Here is a 24,277-nt window from a genome sequence, read left to right as displayed (position 1 = left end):
TGGCAAAGGCTTATCTGTGAGTCTATACCATATGAGTCTGTTACCATGTCCAAAGCATCAGGTAGAATAGGAATAGAATACTTAGACAGCGGCAAGGCGAGGTGGCCCAGGTTGGGTGGGGAGTGAAGCGTTATGCAGTGTAGGGTAGGCAAGACATGGACAAACGCTTGAATGTATTAACTGTCCCAGGAAGTAGAGACATGATTTCTGAAGGTCCATTTCAGATAAGGGGAAGTGAGGCAGCAGCAGGGAAGATTGATTGTTAGATTGTCTAAGTGGCTGGGTTGAGAAGAATAATCAATATCAGAGGGATTATGGAAAGACAAGCATGATAATTTCAGTTGTTTCCAACTCTTCATGATCCCATTTGGAGTTTTCTTGGCAAAAATACTGGAGTGGTTTGCCTTCTCCAGCTCATTTTACAGATGAGGAACTGAGGCAAATGGGGTTAGTGATTTGCTCAGCCTCACATAGCTAGTAAGTATCTGAGGGTAGATTTGAATTCAGGAAGATGAGTCTTTCTGACTCTTGCCCCAGTACTGGCTCCACTGTGCCACCTAAATGCATTCTTGTTTGTGTTCTCTCTCTCTCTCCCACTCTCCCTTCCTCCCCGCCCCCCACTGTGTGTGCGAGAGCACGCGAGCACGCACACACACATCCACATCCATGAGACTAAAATAAAATGCCCATAACCGCAAAGATAGGAAGAATGGTCTTATATATATATATATATATATATATATATATATATATATATATATATATATATATATATATATATATATATATATATATATATGTTAAAATATTCATAGTACCCTTTTTGTAATAGCAGAGAACTGGAAACAAAGTAGACTGAGGAATGGTTAAGCAAATTGTGGTACATGAGTGTAATAGACTATTATTGCACCATAAAAAATGATGAATATAAAGGGCATAAAGACTCATGGAGAGACATGAATTGATACAAAGTGAAAAAGCAGGAAAAACAATATATTACACTGTGACTACAACAATATAAATGGAAAGACCAAATAAAAATGGAAACCAAATACTATGTAATTATCACTAACCAAGCTTGGTCCTAAATGAGAAATAAGAAAACCCCTCCTTTTACAGAGGTGAGGACTATGAGTATGGAATTGTGCATGTTCTTTTGATTTGGTTAATGTTTTGGTTAGTTTCGCCAAATTGCTTTTTATTTCTCTTTTCTTATTTGTTACTAAGCATGGTTCTTTGGATAGAAAGGTGATATAAAAACAAAGGGTACCAGTAAATTAAAAAAATAAATGAAGACAAGGGGAACTTGAGGAAAGTGAAGAAATTTCCCAGTAGTCACTTTGGGATTGACTATAACAAAATAAAGGAAAATAACAATGAAAGATTTTAAAAATTAATCCATGCAGTGATTTGCTGTAATTTCAGAGGGCTGGTGGTAAAGCCTTTTCCCTTGTGGTGCTCGTAGAAGATTATAGGTGTTTTTCTTGACTGTACTTATTTATTACAAAAGAGGTGAGAGAAGATGAGTTATTGAGAAGTGACAGTGAAATTTAAAAAAACAAAACACTAAAAGAAAAGTCATTTGGGGCAGTGGGATGAGGAGTCAGCAAGAGGTGAGTCAAAGTATTACAAAGTAGTAATGAAGGCCTTCAGTAATAAAGTTCTTATTTATCAACTAAGTAAGTGCATCAACATTTGGCAGTTTTGTGGAACCTTTTCCTGAATCCATGTGTCATTTTTAAAAAAAAAAATCTTAATAATGCTTTAAATTCAGATTCAGCAAACATTTGTTAAGCCCGCTAGTATGTGCAGGGCATTGGTGATACAAAGACAAAATAAGTCCCTTCCCTTTTATTTCTAAATTTATATGGACTTTCACAAAGCCTCCTGTCTCATCTGCCTTAAAGAGGAGATCTGTGTCAGTTTAGATTAATAATTCCAAATTACAAAATGCATTTCCTGACTGTATAAATGTTTGGAAGTGTAAAATTCAGAAGTTACTGTTGATAAAGTTTAGTTTCTCTCAGGTAATATTTTAGTAAATCATATCTAGAAGTTCTGCTGAATAATATCGAAGTGTATTTATTTATAAACTTCTATAGAGAGTCTCTCCAGAACCAGCTAAATACCAGCTCAGACTCTAGCTTCTTGGACCCCTCAGCTCACTCTATTTACTTGGTGAGTTTTATCACCATCCTGTCTTGGGAAAGAAGGCAAATTTACAGGGACTTTAAATGGAATATTTTTCCTTCATAGGGTTATTATGTATGAGAAAGGCAGTAACAACAGAGTATTTGAGCCTCTTCACTAGTTTTTAAGCTCTTTGAATGCAAAGACTGTCTTATTCCATTCTTATATCCCTACTCTTATTAAATAGTGCATTACACATGGGTAACCACTTAAGTGCTTATTGAATTTGTTGTATGTAACATAGGAAGGGTTGGAGAGGATAAGCCAGTGTTCTGAAAGAAAAATATAACATTGAACAATGTCGTGATTTTAATGTTAAGTGGAAGCCAGATGTGTGGGGTTCTTTCTTTCTTGTTGATTTCTAACCTAAAGATCTCAATCTTCTTAGAGCAATGTTTCCCAATGCAAACTTTATTGAAGATAAGCAAAATAAATAACCCAGTTCTCTACTGTAGATTGTGCTTTGTCCTCTGAAACCTTAGGATGGTGTTTTGGTGAAAGAGAGAGGAATAGGATGTGGTTTGCTACATTTTTGGAATTCAAAGAGATTGGTAGTAAAAAAAAAAATTGCTAGTCAGAAACACTGATTCAGAATATCAGTGCAAACATGGTATATATACCCAGTGGACCAGCAAAGGTCTTGTCTGACTGCTTGGTTCTGATCTCCAACTGTATGTATTTTAAGAGCTTGAGTGTGAGAACTATAATAAAACCTCCAAAGAGGAAAATCAGAGAGAGACTTGTTTATCTTTGGAGAAAATAATTAATTGCCGCCTTCCTTGGTGTCTGTACCTACTTGGATATTCCTTCTGGACTAAACTTATTGGTCCACATTATGGATACTGGTAAGCAGATGCTATCATATATTATTTTGGTTACAGCTTATATTTTTCTCTCTTCTGTTAAATCACAGGAAAGAGGACTCAACCTGGATAATAAATAGATCATTGCATATCTGAATACTCTTTTCAGTTATGCTTTTACAAAGAAAAAGTAGTTTAATTACCAAAGTTTTAGCTATTGTGTTTCCAGAGTACTCAGTATTCATTCATTCCACAAACATTCATTAAGCACTTGTAACATACAGATCTCTGCTTATGTACCTACATTCTGGTTAACTAGAATTTAGGATTTTATGTTCCATTTTGCATGAAGATCCAGTTAAGATCCTTTAGGTGTGAAATTATGATTTGTTTTTTATAAGCACCTTTTCCAAAAAAAGGTTCTTATCTTGTAACTTTGGAAAATATGATGTAAAAGTGGCTTGTGTGTCATTTAGATATGCTTTTTTGACTTTCTGTCCAAAGGCTTTGCGATTGAATTGCAATATAGCAGAGAATGACAGTGCTGAAGAGACATTAGGCTCAGAATTTGACTGTAATGACAGTAGAGAGATGTGAACTTGTCTTATTTTTCTATCTTTCCTGGCATAAGTCATGCATAGGGGCTTAAGTGGTTGTTGAATGAAATAATAGATTGAACTTTTATCTTTAGATGTCTGTAACATTCATTTAGAGGTCTTAAAGCTTAAAAGATTTTTTATTTTTTTATTTAGCATTAAGATATTCTGGAAATTGCTATTAATTGAAATGTGTGAATGTGTTTAGAGGAAAAATATATGTGAATAAAATACTTTATTTTCATTTATACAGTAACTTTGAAGAATTATTGGGGAAAGAGTATAATTATTCTAAAGGAAGTGAAGATAACTATGAGAGATACCAATATTCCCATAAAGGTAACAAGTCTTTGAAATTTCACTTATATTTTCTGGGGTTTGGGAAGGTTGTGTAGATTTTTGGTTTTGTTTTGTAAAACTCAGCAGTTGGCTTTTGACAGCCTTTTTTTTTTTTTAACGAGGTTCGTTATTTTCCAGATGATGACCACAGTAAGGACCATCGAAAAGAGAAGCTCTACCAGCAGTTTTACCAACAGATACAGAATGAATATGATAAAGAAAGGCCTTCAGATTGCACCATTGTTTCCATCAACAAAGACCAAAGGTAGATATATTTCCTTTTATTGAATCAAATAGGCTCTTTGAAGCAATGTGGTGGACTGGAAAGAATATTCAGTCTGTGATTCATTTTCCAACTGTGCTACTTGGTATCTTGACCAAGTGATACTTGAACTTTCTGCATCGCATCAGGAAAGTGAGGATGATCGGCTAGATGAGCTCATGCCCCTTACAATTCCAAATGTAATTAAGCTGTCACTTGTGACTAATTTACGTGATCTGGAAATGAATTCAATACTCTATCTCTTTTGAAGGTACAGTTGAATATTAAGCAAATAAATTGGTGAAATTTAGGAATCTTCCAACAGTCGGTTGAAATAAAGTCTTAAGGATTTTACTAGAAAAATGACTTAATAGGTCTTGTATAAATGAATCTGCCTCCTCCATTCCTGATTCTTACTCTGTGACAGCAAGAATAGCTCATGTCTATAGAGCAGCTTACAAAGAGCTTTGGTCACTAACCTTTCCCCAACCCCCGCTACCCCTGAAGTAGGTAATATCTAGCATTTATATAGCACTTTAAGGTTTGCGAAACACTTTACATTATCACAATTGATCTTCACAGCCAACCTGTGAGGTAAGTGTTGTCATCATCCCGTTTTACAGATGAGGAAACCAAAGATCACAGTTAAGTGATTTTGCCCCATTGTCTGGTATTTCTGACTTTCAAGTTCTGTGCTCTTTCCACTGTGTCATCTGGCTGCTGGTAGTAAAGAGTATAAATGTTATTTTGGTGTTTTTAGATAAAGAATCTGAGACTCTCAGAGGCTAAAAAGCTTGCTAAAGAGCTCAGCAGTTAGTAAATAGTAGATCCAGGACTTGAACTTTAAGGCCAGTGTTTTTTTCACTATACAGTTGGAAATGTTATTAACCTGGGTCTGTGAACTTTTTTTAAAAAATTAAGTATTTTAGTAACTATACTCCAGTATTTTTGGTTTCATTTGTATTTTATGCATTTTAAAAGATTATTTGGAGAAGGGCCATAGCCTTCGCTATGTAGCTAGGAGTTCATGACACAAAAAAAGGTTGAGAATGCCTGATCTAGAGAGAGGATACATGTGAGGCACTGTGTAAATCCTAAAAGGTTTATATAAATGGCGAATGATACCCATCTCTCATGCTTGCCTTTTCTATGTAAGTAGATTTATTACTTTTTTGTTTCTTCAGTTTGATCCCTTTAAAGAATTCCACCTCATTTTCATAATAAGATTTTTTTTAAATAGGCCATTTTGAAAGCAAATTCCTACCTCCATCTGACTTGGAAAGGTTGGATTATTTGCATTAAAGAATACTCAAAGAGAATTGAAAGAGTATTGAGGGTAAGAGAGCATGATTTCCTGCACATTAGGGGATTATAGAATTTCATGTTATAACTAGAAAAGTGAAGATGGTCTGGATTCATTTAACAATGCATTCTTAATGTTGAACTCAGACCGAGAAGGAATGAAAAATCAGTGTGCATAATAGCTTAAGTGTTTCCCTAGAATTCACTATCTCCACTCTAAGCCCGTTTGCTCCACTAATAACCCAGACCAGATTCATTGTGTTATGCTTAGAATAGATTAACTTCCTCAATTTTGAGGTGTTATAGAATTTGACTTAAAGCAACCTTCACTGCTTTTAGAATTGAGACTCCATCTGAGACAGCGCTGATATTTTTGCTTCTTTCATATCTAAAGAAACAGACCTACTGGTATTTAATTCTAGTACTTTGTCAGGTATTGGAGAGGTGTATTGGAGATTACTTTTCTTTTCCCTCTGTCTGGAGTGGCTTTTTAAAACAGCTCTTCAGATTTTATCTAGGCTTTGCCTGGTGTTTTGCAGTGCTGGCATTTTGCCATGGATTAAGATACTGTGGTGGATGAGCTCTTCAGAGGCAGTTTAGGAAATCCTCTGCCATTCTGCAGTTGGCTTCTGACTGTGGGAAATGATGCAGTATAAAATATTTTTCATTTGTGGCAAAAACGTTTGTACCTAAATAGAAATATATTGGTTAGCGTGACTTTGATTAAACATACTCTAACTTTCATAGAGTATGAGCACAAATGAATTGTTTTCAGTTATTTGCATATTAGTAGGAACTATAAACATGAAGATTTCTTCTGTCTAGTGAATTTTTATGAATTGTCCACCTTTTAAAAATTATTTTTATTGAAGTTTCTTTTAAATTTTTTCTTTTTCAGTTATCAAGCATTTCTTTTTTTCACTCCCTCCTACCTCTTTCTTCCCCCAACCTTCCTCATCCCTGGATAAAAAATAAAGAAAAAACAAAATTCTTCTAATAAGTATGTATAGTCAAGCAAAACATTCCCCTATTGGCCATGTCCAAAAGTTTGTCCCATTTTGCATATTTGTCTATTGCCTTTCATCAGGAAATTAATTTGCATTTTTATATTCCAAAATCGCATGGTTTCTGAATCGAGAAATCAGCTTTTGTGTCTCTTTTCAGAGTCAGAATATTAGGCAGTCAAACTGTGCATACTTTTGGATCCAGCAATACCACTACTAGGTCTGTATCCCAAAGAGATCATAAAAATGGGAAAAGGACCTACATGTACAAAAATATTTGTAGTAGCTCTTTTTGTGATGGTAAGGAATTTGAAATTGAGGGAATGCTCATCAATTGGGGAATGGCTGAACAAGTTGTGGTATGTGAATGTAATGGAATACTATTGTGCTATAAGCAATGATGAGCAGGCAGATTTCAGAAAAACTGGAAAGAGTTACATGAACTGATGCTGAGTGAAGAGAGCAGAACCAGGAGAACATTGTACACAGTAACAGCAACATTATGTGGTAGTCAACTATGATAGACTTAGCTCTTCTCAGCAATACAATGATTTAAGACAATTCCAGAAGACTCATGATGGAAGATGCTACCCACATCCAGAGGAAAAACTATGGAGTCTTAATTTAGAGAGAAGCATACTATTGTCACTTTTGGGGGGGGGTAGGTTGTGGTTTTTCCTTTTTGTTCTGTTTCCTCTTTCACAACATGACTAATGTGGAAACGTGGAATCAGAATGTGAAAACAGAATCATGTTTGACATGATTGTGCATGTATTGGATTGTACATGTATATTGGATTGCTTGCCATCTTGGGGAGGAGAGGAAGGAAAAAAATTTGGAACTCAAAATTTTATAAAAATGAATATCAAAAAATAACTTTACATGTCATTTGGAGAAAAAATAAAATACTATTTACCAAAAAAAAAAACCCGTGAATATTAGGTTCTGAAATGATGCTGTTAATTTTTCAGAAGTGAGTTATCTCCAGGGTACTAACTGCAGCAAGTATTGGAATATCTTAGAAAGTAGTCAGATAAGAATTGTTTTTTTCCCTTAATGTAACTGTCATGTTGGTCTTTTAAAGTTTTCCTTTTCTATTTATTAACTTTTAATTCTTTCTGAGTTCTCTATAGTTACTTTAATATTTCCATTTTGGAAAGGGATGATAATGCACAATTATATTTATATGATTATCCTTGACCCATATGACCAAGTGATAGTAATCATAACCATATTTTCTTTTTATACCATTCTGTGGTTATAGAACTCTTTATGTGTATTATCTCATTTGAGTATTAATAGCATGGCAAAAGAAAACATAACTTTAGCAGGCATATTTTTCCCTTAAGATGTCACTTAATAATTACAAACACTGGAGGGTTCCAATACCCTTTCAGAGCCTCTGAGTGTTTGGTGTCCATGAGAAGGAAGAGGAACGTAATACCTCTCTGCTATCTGAAATAACTTGAGGTTAAATGATATGAGCTACTTTTGAGAAGTCTGTTTTTATTTCATATTCCTGTAACTGAGAATAACTAAAAGGCAAACACATCAGCCATGCAATAATTCTTTGTTGTATTTGTTTTTTCTTTAAGGGACTATGCAGTAAGCATAGGTCATCGTTTGCAAGATCATGGCCTTGTGGTGGAAATGATTTATCTGACATCAGAGGCGAGTCTCACCTGTGCACTCCAGGAAGTAAAAAATGATGGGTCTCCCTTTTGTATTCTTGTTGAACAGTCCAATGTAGCGCTCTCCTCTTGCACCGTAATTTCACTTCACAAGTCTATCACAAGTAAGTTTAGCTTCTGCTAGAAGTGTCTCTTAAAAGTGTCTCCATTTAAAACCATAATTCCACGTCATTTTCTTTTACCCTAGGATGCTTTATTGAGCCCTTTTAAACTTTGCATTTATCACTTCCATGAAGAAGCCAGATGAGATGATGTGAAGAGGAATCATAACTTTTTATGTGGCTCTCAATGAATTTATCTGCAAATATCTAGTCCATAATGACCTGTCTTAAATATGCCTTTCAGCTACATTTTAGAACTAAGCATTCTGACCCAAAGTTAAACAACCTATTAGATCAGTCACTTTTGCTAATAATTTCACTTATCTGTTATTTGCTCTAGTCATCTCTGTCCAACTTGCAAACCTTCTTGCCCTCTTCACAGCACTCTTAGCCAACTTAAATCTTAGTTTTTTCTGTCCATCCTTTTGTCAGTCCATCTCCCTCCTCCATAATCCCTGAATTATTCTAATCATCCCTAGTTGTAATGATTCATATAAAAGGTGGGCCTTCTCTTTTTAATAGATATACTTATGAGTAGATAAAATTATATGTGCATATATTTATAGTTGATGTCATCCTCTCAGTCAGAAAAGCTTTTATTCTTGAGATATATCCTTCTGAATGGCTGGCATGTCAAAGGATTCTGCTCTTTCTCATATTACTTTTTTTCTGAAAACAGTGATTCACATCTACATGAATCTTGCTTGTCATTTCTTCTCATTTCAGTTAGCTGGGGTGAAAATATTTGAATGTAAAATTAGCATTTGCATCTGAACAGAAGGTGTTAGACATGACATTGAACATAACAATAAAGAAATGATATAATACTTGATTTTGAAACTGACAGTGTCCCTGTGGTTGCTGCCCACATACTCACGTCATAGACAGTCATTTCTGCTATAAGCAGAAAATATAATATATTGATTTAAATATAGGCTATGTCTCTAAATGTTAATTTTTTTAAAGAAAAAACAAGTAGGCTTACAGTGGAAAATAATTACCCTAAAATCCAACACCATCATTGTGAACAACACGATAATTGCTCTGAAGTAGAAACTGGGCTGTGGGGGAAGAAGGATGGGAAGGAAGAGGGAACACAAGTAGGGGTACTTGTAGATGTGCCATTGTACAGATGCTATTGCTCTTTTGGCCAAACTGATTCCCGCCTCTGCCTGGCTCAGATCTGCGCTCTTCTGTCCCTGAGGCCACAAACTGAACAGAGCACTTTGCTCGCAGTGTCCCCGTGAGGGAGATAATAAGAATGTTATTAGTCTTAATTTACAGATGAGGAAATGGAGGCCTGCAAATAGTAAGCACTTAGTAAATGTTTGTTGAATTGGATTGATTTGTTTAGACTCAGAAGGAAATTGACCTGTCCGTGGTTGTGACTCTTGTGTCTAGTTTCGAAGCACCTGGGTTTGAATCTGTCTTCTGCCTCTGACGCTATTGCTCTTTCTAATACTTCATGTTGCCTCTCTAATACATCAGAAATATTTCAGAATTAACCAAAGTGTGTGATTGATCAAGCTGGATGTTTTTCTTTTTCTCTAGTACATCGCCATATGCCCCTGGAAGATGCATTGGCTCTAGTAGCTAAAGAATTTAGGACTATTTTGGCTGAGCGGGAACAGCAAGAAGGTGCTGGGATTTCACAAAAAGCGGCTGATCTGGTAGATGACTACTTAGAACGAGACCTCTGTGAAAGCTACTCTGTGCCTCTGGGTATCAAACATCTCCTCTTCCTACTAAGTGAGGGAAAACATTTGTATCAGGAGGAGTTGAACACCATTAGTGACTACCTGAAGACCAGGAAAGAAGAATTGGAAGGTATTCGTGTATTTCCTTCCACAAAACTGAAAAAAAATTTTCATCTTTTTGAGATAAAACTATGTTCTGAATAGTGTCATGTAAAAAAGCCTTAGTATTATCAGGTAGTAAAAAAGAAGACACTTATGATATAATAGTCTTTTTGGTTCAGACCTTTAGTCTTAAAACAAGGTAGAAATGTACTTTGTATAATCATGTCTATGGTATCACTTTAAGCTTAAAGTTTCTCTTACAAATACGAATTTGGAGTGACTTCTTATAAAAATAGTTCACATTTATATAATGCTCTGTTTTACAAAATTCTTTGCTCACCACAACCTTGTGAAATAGGTATGCCAATAATTAGTTGGCAGGTGAGCAAACAAAGTCTTAAAGTCTAAGTAACTTGCCTGTTAGTGTCAAAACAAAGATCCAAGTCTTTCGACTCAAATACCAGTGTTCATTTTAGGTTTTTATTTGAGCTGCATATGATGAAACATTTAGAAAGCTTGAGCAGTTTTCTCTAGTATATTCTATGTTTTTCTTATTAGATAAGCTCAGCAGAAGTGCCTGGCGAGCAACTCTTAATCTTGGTTCAGAGTAGATTGAATCTAACAGTATTTTAAAGAGAATTATAAAGATCACTATTCCTAAGAAATGGCTACTTGGCATTGGACCACTTTAAGATATTCCATGATAGCCATAAACTGCAGAATGATATTTAAAATAATATTCTTAAATTTCATGCAGTGTCTTTAGAACAGCAAACATTGTATTGTTTTTTGTTCAGTTGTGTTGCCGTGTATCCTAGGTTCCTCCTGACATTGATTTCTTTTTTCAGGTTTTGTCGAGACACCAGATACTTCAACTGCAGTTGTGAATGCTTTGATTGAAGCTAATTTGATGCCAAGATCTCATACTATGGGCAAGCCACCTCCTCTTCTTCCAACCCCTGGTAGGAACTCCTTCCAGGGCCAGCCTCTCCTTCCTCCAGTTAAGCCTCCTTTATTAGGTGATAGGCCTGGAGGACTCCTTCCAACACCAGGTCAGTGCTGTCCTTTCCCTAGCAGTATTGTCTTATGATCACTACACTTTTTCCTTTGGTTCTAGTAAATGTGTAGTCATTGAATTTTGCTGTATCTATGAAAAATGATAAATTTACCTAAGTTGACAAATTCTGTTTGATGAAAAAATTCACCTGGATAAATCAGACTAAAGGGAAAAAGGTGAGACTCCTGAGCCAGCTTAGCTGTCCTGTGAGTTCTCCCTTGAGAGAACAGAGTAGTCATGATACTTGCTTTATTCTCCATAATGTTTTCAACAAACGTGAAGGTGCCTGCAGTTCTGGCTCCTAGATGGGGGAAATTTGTATTTTTAATTAGGCTTCTGTGTTTGCCCAAAGCCTTCTGAATGAAGAGAGAGCTTGTCATATGAACTCTGGTCCCTTTGATGTCAAATTTGAGTTGCCCAAGTTTTCTTCCAGGGTTAAGACTCTGAAGCTGATGAAGCTTGGTGGGAACAGATTCAGTGTATTGACAGTGATTCAGATACTCTTCCAACAGTTACCTGACTTTTCTACCATTCTTGAAGCACAGTTTTTAATGCTGAATTAAAATGAATTGTGTGCCTATTTTCATTCTTTTGTTCTGCTATTTGAATTTGTAAGATGAAGTTAATATTTCATGAACACGTTTGAGTTATAAAAAATAATTGAAAACCTAAAGAAAGGTCAACAGTAGAATTTAAATAGTCTGTAATTAGTGAGGTTAGGGATGCTCATCTAGGAAGATGGGATACTTATAAAAAGCTAATTTGTTACTTTGTATTCCATTGCCATCCTTTACAAAATCATTTCTGTTTATGTATTGTAACTCTTCTCCTTTAAGTTGATGTCAGTAATTTTCTATCTTTTGCTTCTGGTGTAACATGATTCAAGAAAGGGACCTGAAAGTTATTTCAAAATAAAAGCTCTGCACCATAGATTATCTGTTTAGTTCTATCACAGCATTGAATCCTAAGCAAACAATTTTAATTTAAGCTAGAAGCCTTTCCTGTGAGTGCCACATTTATACCTAATTTGGCATTCTGAACAAGTCCAAGTAGAATAACACATGCTTTTACTCTTATAGTCGTATACTCTTAATGAATCATTCACTGTTATTATTGATGTCACTCTTTATTGAGGGCATGTGGTTCTGTTTTAGGTGTTGGATGTTTCTGTTGTCTTTATTGGATACTTCAGCCCCATTTAGAGGTACCTAACTTGCTTAGATGGAATTCTGTCAAAAGGAATGTTCTCATACCTTTGGATATAAGATATAGTTATTAAGTGCTGGTTTTCAGTTACCTTATAAAAAGAGAAGCAGAATTTGTGTCTTGGGGTCAGTAGTTGACTCCATCGAATGGTGTGACTTAGAAGGCAGGTAAACTGTTAAAATAGGAACAGTGATATCTAACACAAATAGGGTCACCAAGCTGTCCATAAGGATCTTTGTAGGTACATGTTGATTTAAAAAAAAAATCACATATTAACATCACCTATTTTCTGTTGCATTTTTATTTATTTAAAAAATTTTTCCCAATTACACATTAATCTAGTTTGGGCTGCCAGCTAGAATAGAAGACACTTTGCAGATCCTGCTCCTAAGTCTTTTTGAAAGAGTAATCTGGAGCAGTGAGCTAGTTGGGTGTGCATTTTCAGAGATGTCTGCTGTACTAAACATCAGGGAATATTGTTCCTGATAAGAATATTTTATCAGTTTGTTGTTTTTTATTTCATATAAATCTAGGACATTCTGGGCCCAAGGGTAAACCTCCTCCCCTTCTAGCGGTACCCTCTAAAAGACCTGGTCTCCTGGGATATGCACCACACCAGCCTGCAAAGCGTCCAATGATGTGGGAGAAACCAGCCCTTTTGCCAACTCCAGTAGGTGAGTTGTGTTGCAAATACTATGCTTTATAGATGGTACAGAAATCATTGGTACCAAAATACTTTACTAACCATTTCCTAATAAGCATACTCTACAGTCTCCTGTCTAGAAGGATGTGTCCTGATTTTATAACACAAACCTTTCTCCTGACACTGAATTACCATTTCAAGATTGGTTTCAAGTCTCCTTTTGAATCAAAAAAGATACTTTTCCTCTAATGCATAGGTAATTGTGGTTTCAGGATAAAAGTTATATACTTAAAAATAGTAGCAAGGAACAGAACATATAGTAATACCTCCCTCTCTCTGTAATTAAAATAATCTAGGATCATAGAGTTAGAGCAGCTGGAAAGGACCCTTATGACAACATTGAGGCCAGCCCTCTTGTTTTGCAGCTGAGTAAATTGAGGCTGAGATTGAGTTTTATGTGACTTGCCCAGGGTCACTCACATACTAAGTATGTGAGGTAGGATTTGCTCACAGCTTTATTCACTGTGTTATCTAGCTGCAGTTGAAAAAGCTATCATCTCACTGACTTGCGTATTATAGCCATGTTTCTAATATGTAGGAAGACTGAACTTTTTCTGTTAAATGTTGAGAAAAAAGATAGTTTAGAGCTGAAGTAGATTGAAGGGAATGGCCACAGAGGCTATTTCTGTCATCAGTTTCCAATGACCATGGCATAGTGTCTTCATGGGGATAATATTTTCTGTCACTTGCACATTGTGAGGATTGTTGGCATTGTTAGACATCTGTCTAGAAGACTAATTGAAATAGATTTTTGAATTATTGTTTACAGTCAGGTTGTTATGTATTTTCATCATATTCCTCTATGATGAAGTTAAATGATAATAAAATGATATTTTTAAAAAATAGTATTTTTTCCAATTACCTGTAAAGACACATTCATTTTTACAAAATATGAGTTCCAAATTTTTCTCCTTCCCTTCCATCCCTTCTTCCATAGTATATGAAGGGGGGTGGGGTGCAGCTAGATGGAGCAGAGGATAGAGCACCAGCCCTGGAGTCAGGAGGACTTGAGTTCCAATCCAGCCTCAAATATGTACTAGCTGTGTGACCCTGGGTGAGTCACTTAACCCTAATTGCCTCTCAAAAACAAAAAAATAAAGTATATAAAGGGTGGCATCATGGCAACTGCAGGAGAGGAGAGGACAGGTGAAATACATTGGGAGAAAATGATGCAGGCTGATAGCTGGCGACCAGTTTGGGGCTCTAGACCATTTACTATGTTTCTTGTGTATAATAATCAATAATAAAGTATTTTTAAACACTTTTCTTCTCACTCAAAGAATTTTCTGAAAGAATTTTCACCTTCTCCTATATCATTACTCTCACAATATCCAGATTAGGATAGATAGCCTACAAGCAAACTTTTTTGCCCTTAGGTAATCAGACAGAAGAATTCGAGGCAATAAAAGGACTTTAGAAATTCACAAGAAAATTTTTTAAAGTAGTTTGTGAAGGGGGTTGGTCTTGAAAGAAGTAAAGGATTTGGATTGGAGAAGGGAATATAGAGATAAGGAAACAGATTTTAAGTGACTTGTTGATGGTACAGTTTACGTAGTTGGGTCTAGAGCCTGGGTAGCCTGATCCCACATACTTTTGTTCTCATGAAGCCATAATATTTCTCATGTTTATAAGACTACTTTAGACCCTTTGATGAAGAATACAAATAAATTCATGTCTGTTGTTATTCAGGCAGAAGAACTTGAATAACCCTTCAAACACTGAAGAAAAGCTGCTGCTTTTGAAAATCACAAATGTATCCTAATTGTCTAGTTTTTAAAACATTACTGTAGTCTTTTTTATTTACATTACTTTAATTTTTAATATATCCCTCCCCTTAGTCAGTGAACCATCCCTTGTAACAAAGCATTTTTTAAAGGAGAAAAATCAATTCATCAAAATCAACCCCATATGTCTACCATATCTGAGTTGCTGAATCAAATCACTAGCATCTACTGGGGAAAAGACTTTATTTTCCCATATTCATTTAAATTCACACAATATTACCACATCCATAGCCCTCAACTTTTGCAAAGAAGGGAGGAAGGTAAATTTTCCCAACTTTTCTCCAGAGCCACACTCGATCATTGTGCTTGCATAGTGAATCTGTTAGAGCCTACAGAAATGGGGTGACTTAATGTCATCAGTGGTATGGGTTGGTGGGTGTGAGAAGCAGACAAAATGGTGGTGTGAGGTCTGGAAGTTAGAGTAGTACCATGTTGCAGTAATTGTGTCTTTTTGCCTCCTAGCAGTGCAGACAGTGCAACCTCAACGAGCAGCTAAACCCAAACCTTTTTGAACTAAGGAAACTTCAACTGGGCTGGAAGGAAAATGGCAAGGCATTCCAAGCAGATGGTGTCCTCTCTCTTTCATCACTAATGTCTGTGTACCAGGCAAGAAACTTTATTGTAGCATACTTTCTGTTATAATCTACATTCCCACGGGAATTTTTTTAATTTGCGGAGACTGTCACAAGCTAGATGTTTGTGAAAAGTCGGTGTTGTAGATATTTTTGACCTTTAAGTTGTTCCATTACATATATTACACAATAAATTCCTTGTTTTACATAACCCCTTGCTCATTTTTAAACAGTGGTTAGATTTCACCTGTTTGGGGAATATATGGGGAAGGAAGAAGCTTTTTGTTCAGTAGTGGTTGAACAAGCTAGTCAGCCTTTTTTGATTTAAATGGGAGGGGTTGTATAAGGGTGGGGGTGGGGTCATAATGGGAATTTTTGTATTGGAATGAAAAGTCTGAGGGGGAAAATCAGCTCAGGGTAGCTGTCTTTTCTAAACTTGAATAAAAAGGAGTTGTTTTTCTTCTGTCCGGGGCCTCTCTCTTTGATTAAACTGTAATACCAGTGTTTACTTGTCTATACCAGATGTCTATTCTTGTGTGGGAAGCACTTTTTACACTAAATTTTTTGTCTTTTCCTTCATTAAAGTATGAAATCTTATGTCTGGACTGAAAGCTCTTAGACCTGAATACAGATTATGTTGATGTGACTTAGTTTTCTGTCATCTTATGAAGTACAGATTATATCTTGTGTGGAACACCTCCTGTAATAACAGTCCAGAATTGTGAAGTGGCTGGCTGTTAAAGAACTTGATCATGCAGAGAAACCTCAAGTTTCTCACCACTCCACCTGTATCAGGTGCTAGTTTGCAGGGGTTGTTAGTTACCAAAACACTTTTCCCAGGTTCCTTTCAAAGTGACAGTCATCTTTCAGAGGAGCTATTTCTTCAAAGTAATTTAGACCTTCCACATAAATATACATTAACTTTCGCTCTTTACGTTGCTGAATAAATCACTAGCATCTACTGAGGAAGAGACTTCATTTTCTCATATTTATTTGAATAATAGAATAAGATTACAGCAGTATCTTCTGTTAAGATTTGGAAAATAGTATGTGTATTTGTTAAAAGCACATTTTTTTAATCTAGGTATTGATTTCCATATATACTATTATAAGTTTTTGAGCCAATTCTAAATACTCACTAATTTAGTTCCAGCCAATAAAAATGTAGAATGATTTCCTTATTTCAGACACTGTTGAGAATGAAACTCAATGTCTCAAACATCATATTTCCATTTACTGTGGCCAAAGGATCATTTCCACAAAGTCTTACGTGAGCAAACAGAACTATTATTAGTTAACAAATGAAGAACTGGTACATAGATTTTCTTCTCCATGACTTTTTAATGGGTGATTCAGAGTATTTGAAAATTGACTCATATTTATCGAGCATAATTAATTGGTCTTGTTAACCAACAGTATCTTATACACCATATATAGATTGACAGTTTTAATAAAATTTCAATAATAGAGTAAAATATTCTTAACATTGAGGGAAGATTGAACATTTAATTTTTGATGATTCAGAGGGTACATTTATTTGCTAAAGTTTATTTTAGGCTATAAAACACCCCTTCTGTGTAGCCTGTATGGGAATCCAACTGAATACTGTTGTTCAGATTTAATTCCTTTCTAGTTGATAGCATTTGTTGTGCAGGGGAGGTTTGGTTAAGAAGGCTACTTTAATGTTGAGAGTGAGAAGGATTATCACCCATGCCAGACCAAGGCATTGAATGTCTGAGTATGGGTTAATTTCACATATGGATTCCCTCCCCCCCGCCGCCCTCTATCTCTTTTGAAGGGGAAAAACAAAGACAAACAAAATTAAAACACTAAAAAAGAATTATATCAAATAAATACTCATGGATTGGTGATCTCGTCTATGTGAACATTCCCTCAAAAATAGATGCCCGCTGTTGAGACGTTTGTCCTTATCTCTTCATAGATTTGCCACAGGAGGTCCACCCAGTGAGTTGCAGACTGGCCTTGCTCTCTTTCGAAATCATGAGAATACCAGTGGACCATCGAGTTGTCCTTTGGTCATTCTTGCCCTCACCACATGACCACCTCATCTGTTTTTAGAATATAAAGCATCCTAAACATATGTTTCATTAATGACATTCTTTGACTTTGCTCATCTTTATAGTTCCTTGTTAGGAATTACAGCTCATCGTACGCACTGTATGCCTTCGCTGCCCTTTGGGTGATGGAGGATCATTTTTAATTTTTTGGAGAACCTAGTGTTCTATTACTCACGGGTAGAATATTGGGTTGTTTTTTTTTTTAATGTGAGCCTTTGTTTCAGGGAGAAGTTTAGCGTTATTAAAAGAGTTTTGCAGTTAAAGCAAGAGCTTGTTTTGTTTAATTCTGGGTGTAACTCATTCATTTGTGGTATCCATCCATATACGTATATGTAGATAATAGGCATTCTACCAAACAGTTGTGTGAAAAATATACTTTGTATGAGAGCTTTTTTTTTTTTTTTTAATTTTAATAAATTTCTTTATTTTTAGTTTACCACGCACGGTTCTACATAGTTTTGAGTTCCAGTTTTTCTCCCCTCCCTCCCCCCTCCCTCCCCAAGACGGCATGAAGTCTCATATAACTGTCATGTATAACTTCACATTGAATTAATTTATGCACTAGTAAAGTCGTGGAGAAGAATTTTGACCAATGGAATGAATCATGAGAAAGAAGAAACAGAACCAAAAAAAAAAAAAACACAAAAACAAAAAAAAAAAACCCCCAAAACAAAAACAAAAGAGAAGCAGAAAAGGCGAGCATGTAGTGTGCCTCAGTCTGTATTCAAACTTCGCAGTTCTTTGTCTCGATGAAGATAGCATTCTACATCGTGAGTCCCCTGGAGTTGTCCTTGCCCCTTAGGTGGCTGAGAAAAGCACAGTTTGTCAGGGTTGGTCCTTGTATGAGAGCTTTTAAATTTTTTTCTTTATGTTAATATGTTTTAGCTATTTTTATCATCACTGCTTTATTTTCATTACCTTTTTTGTGATTCTTCTCAGTATTCCTACAAACAATTTCATTTTCATTACTATCATAGGATTTTTTGAAGTCATGGCCACTAGATTCCAGCACTATTCTTTTCCACGTAGTTAGATCCATAAGTGTATTAACTCAGTCTTAGTAAGCTTTGGTTCACTGTCTTGGGAGATAGGAAAGAGCAAGTTTAAGCAGATCTTTTGAATTAGGGAGAGCTTCTTAACCTGGGATCCATGTACCCCTAATGGATAGATTTAAAAGGGTCTAGGGACTTGGCTGGGAAAGAAATTACATATTTATTTTCACTAACCTCTAACTGAAGCATAGCATTTCCTCTAATTATATATGTAGGCAACAAACCTTAGTAGAATTAGCAACTATGGTGACTATCACCAATAGAAGTCACAGATTTTTTCATATTTATTGCATTACAGTTGTTGCAGATATCTTATAATTTATGCTTATCGTTGCTTCAAAATTACTGTTGTCATTCGACCTGCCACTAGATTGCATGTGATTTCATTTCTTCTGGTGCACAGACACTCATGCAGCATAGCTGACCAGTTACTGGGCAGCTCTGCACCTAGCAGCCACCAAACAGTGAAATGGTCCCACATTGGCAACACAGACATCTGTGTTGCTTTCCATTGTTCCTGTTGTACAGTTATTTGTTGATCAATGTATGGAAGGTGAGTTTGCAAAATTGGGTGGTTCAAATGTGAATTCTTAATTCTCTGTAAGGTGACATAGTCTTTCGTAACACTAAAGGATATGTAACTGTGCTATAGACCAGCTAAGGTCTAACACATCTGACAGTTGAGAGAACTGTTGAAGTCTGTGACTTAAAAGTATTCAAGATTGTGCCACATGATATAGGCCATGCACAATGTTGTAAGTTGTTTGAGTAGAGAGCTTCTTTATTTTATTTGCTTTTTTCTTCCTAGTGTTAGGAAATAAAGTCATACACGTGCAGTAGGTTGTACAAGTGTTGTTCATGTGTTATTCTTTGAAAATACTGTGCATTTAAACAGTTGGTTGGCAGGAAAACTTTGATGTCAGAAATGAGAATCATTATCTTTAGGAAGACACAGAAAGCCATGGGATGGACTCTCAAGTGCAACAATACTGAATTCCATGAAGGACATGACTCTTGAGCCACTACTGTAATTTGCTTATCAAAAGGTTAAAAGCCAGTAAGTGTTAAAGTTTTGGATAAATTATAAAATCTGCCTTATTTTACTTGTCATACTGATTTTTTTATATCTCACTTACAGGTTATTTCTATTCACATTTCTCAAACAAAGGATTTTAAAAACAAACAAAAATATTGTTTTAAAAATCAGTCAGGTTAAACAGTGAGGCATAAATGCCACAGGTTTTTGTGCAGAACTAAAATATAAAACAAGCCTAACCAAAAGGAGTACCTCAGCCCTAAAGGTACAGGTTCTTTTCATTCAAAGAAAATTCAATTCAAAAGAGATGGGACACTTCTAAAACTCGAATTTGCCATATCACAAAAATCTTCATGTGAAATATCCTATAAAGGTGCTTACTTGGCCAGCCAAACGAAAGAAGCTCCCTTTCCCTCTCCCCCTCCCCCAGTCACTATTGGTGATATTTTAATCAAGAAATATACACTAGAAATGATTGAAGTAATTTGTGGAACAGTGGAAAACTGTCCACCAGTGGTTCCGTGGTCAAATGATGTAATCTGTTATTGTCTCAAATTGGGAGGCTCACCATTCCCCTTTGGTTTGCAGCTGGATGAAACTATAGACATCTTTCAGTGTCCTCCAACAACCCTTAAAGATTTGTCATAATTGTAAAAGTCACCCACTTCATCAGAAACATTGCATTTTTAAAACACTTTGTGAAGAAATAGCAAAATAGGAAGTGCTTCTTTACCAACACAAATTTGCTGACTTTCAAGAGGATAAGTCTTAAAGTGCTTGTTTGAAGTAAGGGCAGAAGTTTTACCTTTTCTAAAAGAAAAAGCAAATCTACCTTGGGAAAACACTTTGAAAAAAAAATATTTTGTCCAGTTGTTTGGCTCCCCTGGCAGAGATTTTTCAACTGTAGGAATAAGGTAAGTTTTTCAGTTGAAGATACTGAAGTTATTATTACAGATGCCACTGAAAAATTGTAAGCTTTCTCAGTTAAGCTGCTGAAAGGCAAGAAAAGTAGAGGCTAACATCATTGCAAACTTTCAAATGCCGGAGGAAGTACTTTACCAAGGTACAAAATATAAAATGCTCTTGTCAGTTGCTTTGAAAAGATAAATCTGCGAAAACAGCTGGAAAGATTTTAGAATTCTTAAATTATTTCTATCTTGATGACATGAAGTCAGATTTGCAGTCCTTTTCTTTGTGATATAAACTCTGTCAAAGTTGTTGACCTAGCCAAAGATGAACTTGCTGATCTTAGGACAAAAACCTAACTACAATTGGGAGTTTAACTCAAAAGCCTTAGAGAATTCTGGTGTTCCAAAGCCTATCCTTTACTTGTTATGGAAGCTTTATTCTCCTTCATGCCAACTAATCCTTGTGAATTGAGATTTTCTTGACTCGTAACCTTTAGAACAAAAAGCTGAAATTGATTGGATGTTCAATATGACATGCATTTTGCTTTGTCAAGGACCACCGCATTAATTTAATGTTCTTTTGTTTAATCCAAGCAGCAATAACCTTCACATTATGTCCTTTAAAAATGAAATATATGGGGGCAGGAAGGAGGACCTGAGTTCAAATGCAGCCTCAGACACTTGACACGTACTAGCTGTGTGACCTTGGGCAAGTCACTTAACCCCAATTGCCCTGCAAAAAAAACAACAAAAAAATGAAATTTAGCTTTACCCTTCTTATAATTAAAGTTTTTGTCATTATTTTGTCTTCATAAAGAAGCAATATATCACTATATCACAAATTTGTTTTTTAAAACATTTTTAATTGGGGATGTTCAAAAGTCCTTTCTAGCTCTGTATCTTATGATTCTGATATCTTTAGTGACTCCTTCGACTAGAGAAGCAATGAAAAAGGCAACACTTTACTGTTTAGAACTGAGGCATAGAGACATTTTGTGATGCTAATAGCACTAATAGATAGAAATCTATCATAAAGCCTTGGAAACACAGTAGCACTCTTCGCTCCTTCTGTCCAAATATTTGGCTCTTATCATTCCTTCAAGTCTCAGTTCCCTGAATGGCCCCAAACTGTTCTGAACTTACAGAATTGTAAGCATTACAGGTTGCAGTTCTCCTGAGGCAGGGAAGCACTGAACATTTTCTGTGTCTTGCTGTTATTTTAAAAATTCTGTTATTAGGCACTTGGTATTGCAAAGCCTTATGCTGGGTGCAGGGAGAGATTAATGAAGCTTTTATCAAGTAAGTGCCTACTATGTGCCAGGTACTATGCTAGGTGATAGAGAAGAATGAAACATCTCTACTCTCCAGGAGCCTACATGCAAATACCAGAGATAAGTACATATGTAAATAAAAGAAAATAAAATAAATACAAGATAAAGGAGGGCACTAGCAGTCAGGAATCATGTAGAAGGAGAGGCTTGAGCTGTGTTATAAAGGAAATGAAGGACAGTCATATGAGGAGGGAAATTCATTTCTGTCATGTTCAGGTGTTTTCAAGTCATGTCTGACTCTTCGATCCCATTTGGGGTTTTCTTGGCAAATAGGACAGCATGGTTTGCCATTTTCAACTAATTTTTATAGATGAAGAAACTGAGGCAAACAGGGTTAAGTGACTTGCCTGGGGTCACAGCTAAGTGTCTTAGGTCAGATTTGAGTTCAGGTCTTCCCGACTCCAGGCCTGGCAGGCACTCTCATCCACTGTACCACCTACTTGCTCCTAGAGCAATGTGTAATATCGAATGTGCCATGTGTGAAGAACAGAGGTGCTAGTTTGGGTGGATTTTAGGGTACATGGTAAAAACTGAAACTGAAAGGTGGGTTGGAGCCAGGTTGTGAGGGACTTTAAAAACTAAGCAGCACTTTGTATTTGATCATAGGGGCAAGAGGGAGTCACTGAAGTTAACCAAGGAACGAAAGTGAGATCAGAGCTAGGTTTAAGGAACATCATTTTGGTAGCTGTGTAGACAGTGGACTATAATGGGGAGAGATACTTGTCTAGGCAAGAGAGGTGAGATGAGATTGGTAATGTCTTGAACAGAAATGGGGAGATTTGAGGGAGAGATCATGCATTCTGTCTTATGCACGTTGTTTGAGATAACAAGTAGTTGGCAATGTGAGACTGAGGCTCAGAGGAGAGATAGGCCTGGATATATAGAACTATATGACTGAAATGCACAGAGGTTTTAATTAAATCTGGGAGCTCATGAGACCACCAGAAAGTTCAAAGAGAAGAGGAGAAGGCTCAGAACAGGGCCTGAAGGAGTATTCACAGGTAGGGACATTGTATAGATGATGAGTGAGCCAGCAACAGAAACTAGTGGATAGTTAGGCCAGGAGTGAATAGTGTTGTGAAAACCCAGAGAGGGGAGATCATTTAAGAAGAAAGCTTGTGTAATAGTGGCATAGTGAAGAGGTTTAAAAAAAAAAAGATTTGACGATAAGAGATTATTAGTAATGCCACAGTAATTGGGATATGTGATGAATTTGAAAGTCAGCTTGCTGAGGTTTGAGAAGAAAATCTGGAGAGCAACTGGAGGCTCTTAGTCTAGACAGTTTTTCATAGTAGTTTGGCAGAGAAATGGAGGAGAGCTAGTTACATATCTAATGAGGGTTTTTGGTTTTGTGTTTGTAAGGGTGGGGGAAATGGATGAAATATAAAGATTAATAAGTTATGGTTCCTGCCCTTAATGGAGCATTATGCAATGCTTTTCCTCAAGTAAGCTCCCTGTAGACAGCTTATTTAGATAAGCTCCTTGGTTTCCACAGAGCTCTGTGAGAGGGGAATTTATTGGTTACTTAGTGAGGTAGGCCTGCCAAGGTTAAGATGACCAGAAGTTTAGGACAAAGAGACTCAAGGATGTTAAAGATTAATCCTGAGTAACTTTATTCTTCTAGCACATAGTGGTGCTCAATTAATATTTGTTGGTTGATATAAAAAAATGGGGTTAGGATCTTCCTTAATGTGGAAATGTTTTGTTGATACATATTCAAAAGTGTGAAAAATAAGCCTAAAGATTTGTTAACAGTCATTTCATTTCCTCATTTTGCTTACTATCCTATTTTTAAAACAACTGCTGGGCAAAAGTTTACACATGATTTGCTTGTAGAATAAATTTGTTTTAAGTATTCATGGTGCTGACCACTCATCCTTTTTTTTTTTTCATTTTAGCATTTTCTATGTTAACTAGTTTATAACTGGTTATTAAAATGCTGGAGGATGGAGGCACCCACTTAAATCACCAGCAAAGTGGCACAGACTTTACTAAAAGGAACTAATCTCCCTCTTTTAAAAAGATATGGTTGCCCGATGCTTTTACTTCCCTAAATTTGGGGGGGGGGCGGTGTAAAATGAAAAGAATTTGAATCAGAAACTCTTTACTCACTTTCTGTTCATTTGCATATGGTAAACTTCCTGAAGATGTTTGAAAAGTAAATATTTGAATTGTTTTTCTGTCCCCAAGCCTCTTCTTCTCTTTTCCTTATTTAATCAGCCTTTGGTACTTGGCTGTTTTAATGGCGTGTAACCTAGCTTCTTATTTAGTTAGAGGGTAGTTCTGCCCTAGTAGGAAATGCTAACCTAATGCTACTGAAGTTACTTTTGATATCTTGATTATTTGTCCATAGCCTTGCAGTTCTGGCTGATTTGAATTCTCTGTTTTGTTCAGTAGACCTTTGAGTTAAGGTCTCTTCAGAGAGTCACTCAGGACACTGTCAACTTCAGGAATCTTGTTCAT

At 36.1% G+C, this 24,277-nt stretch overlaps 1 protein-coding gene across 5 annotated transcripts in view; it reads left to right on the top strand.

Annotated features, from left to right (window-relative positions):
* The window catches only part of LOC118844626 (nuclear receptor coactivator 5-like), a 33,919-nt gene extending 17,875 nt beyond the window's left edge, over positions 1-16,044 (top strand). For 3 of the 5 annotated variants that reach the window (XM_036752559.1, XM_036752556.1, XM_036752557.1), the window contains 7 exons: positions 3,843-3,928; positions 4,067-4,193; positions 8,092-8,291; positions 9,840-10,115; positions 10,936-11,139; positions 12,884-13,024; positions 15,300-16,044. In XM_036752559.1, coding sequence (XP_036608454.1) covers positions 3,843-3,928; positions 4,067-4,193; positions 8,092-8,291; positions 9,840-10,115; positions 10,936-11,139; positions 12,884-13,024; positions 15,300-15,349 — 1,084 coding nt within the window. In that variant the 3' untranslated portion in view covers positions 15,350-16,044. The remainder of the gene's footprint in view (positions 1-3,842; positions 3,929-4,066; positions 4,194-8,091; positions 8,292-9,839; positions 10,116-10,935; positions 11,140-12,883; positions 13,025-15,299) is intronic. The other 2 variants (XM_036752558.1, XM_036752560.1) reach the window with 1 other exon arrangement.
* The last annotated feature ends 8,233 nt before the right edge of the window (positions 16,045-24,277 follow it).

The sequence above is a fragment of the Trichosurus vulpecula genome, chromosome 3, assembly GCF_011100635.1.
Source record: "Trichosurus vulpecula isolate mTriVul1 chromosome 3, mTriVul1.pri, whole genome shotgun sequence".
Classification (NCBI taxonomy): Eukaryota; Metazoa; Chordata; class Mammalia; order Diprotodontia; family Phalangeridae; genus Trichosurus; species Trichosurus vulpecula.
The sequence above is the reverse complement of the archived record's forward strand: the minus strand, read 5'-3'. Positions and strand labels throughout refer to the sequence as shown.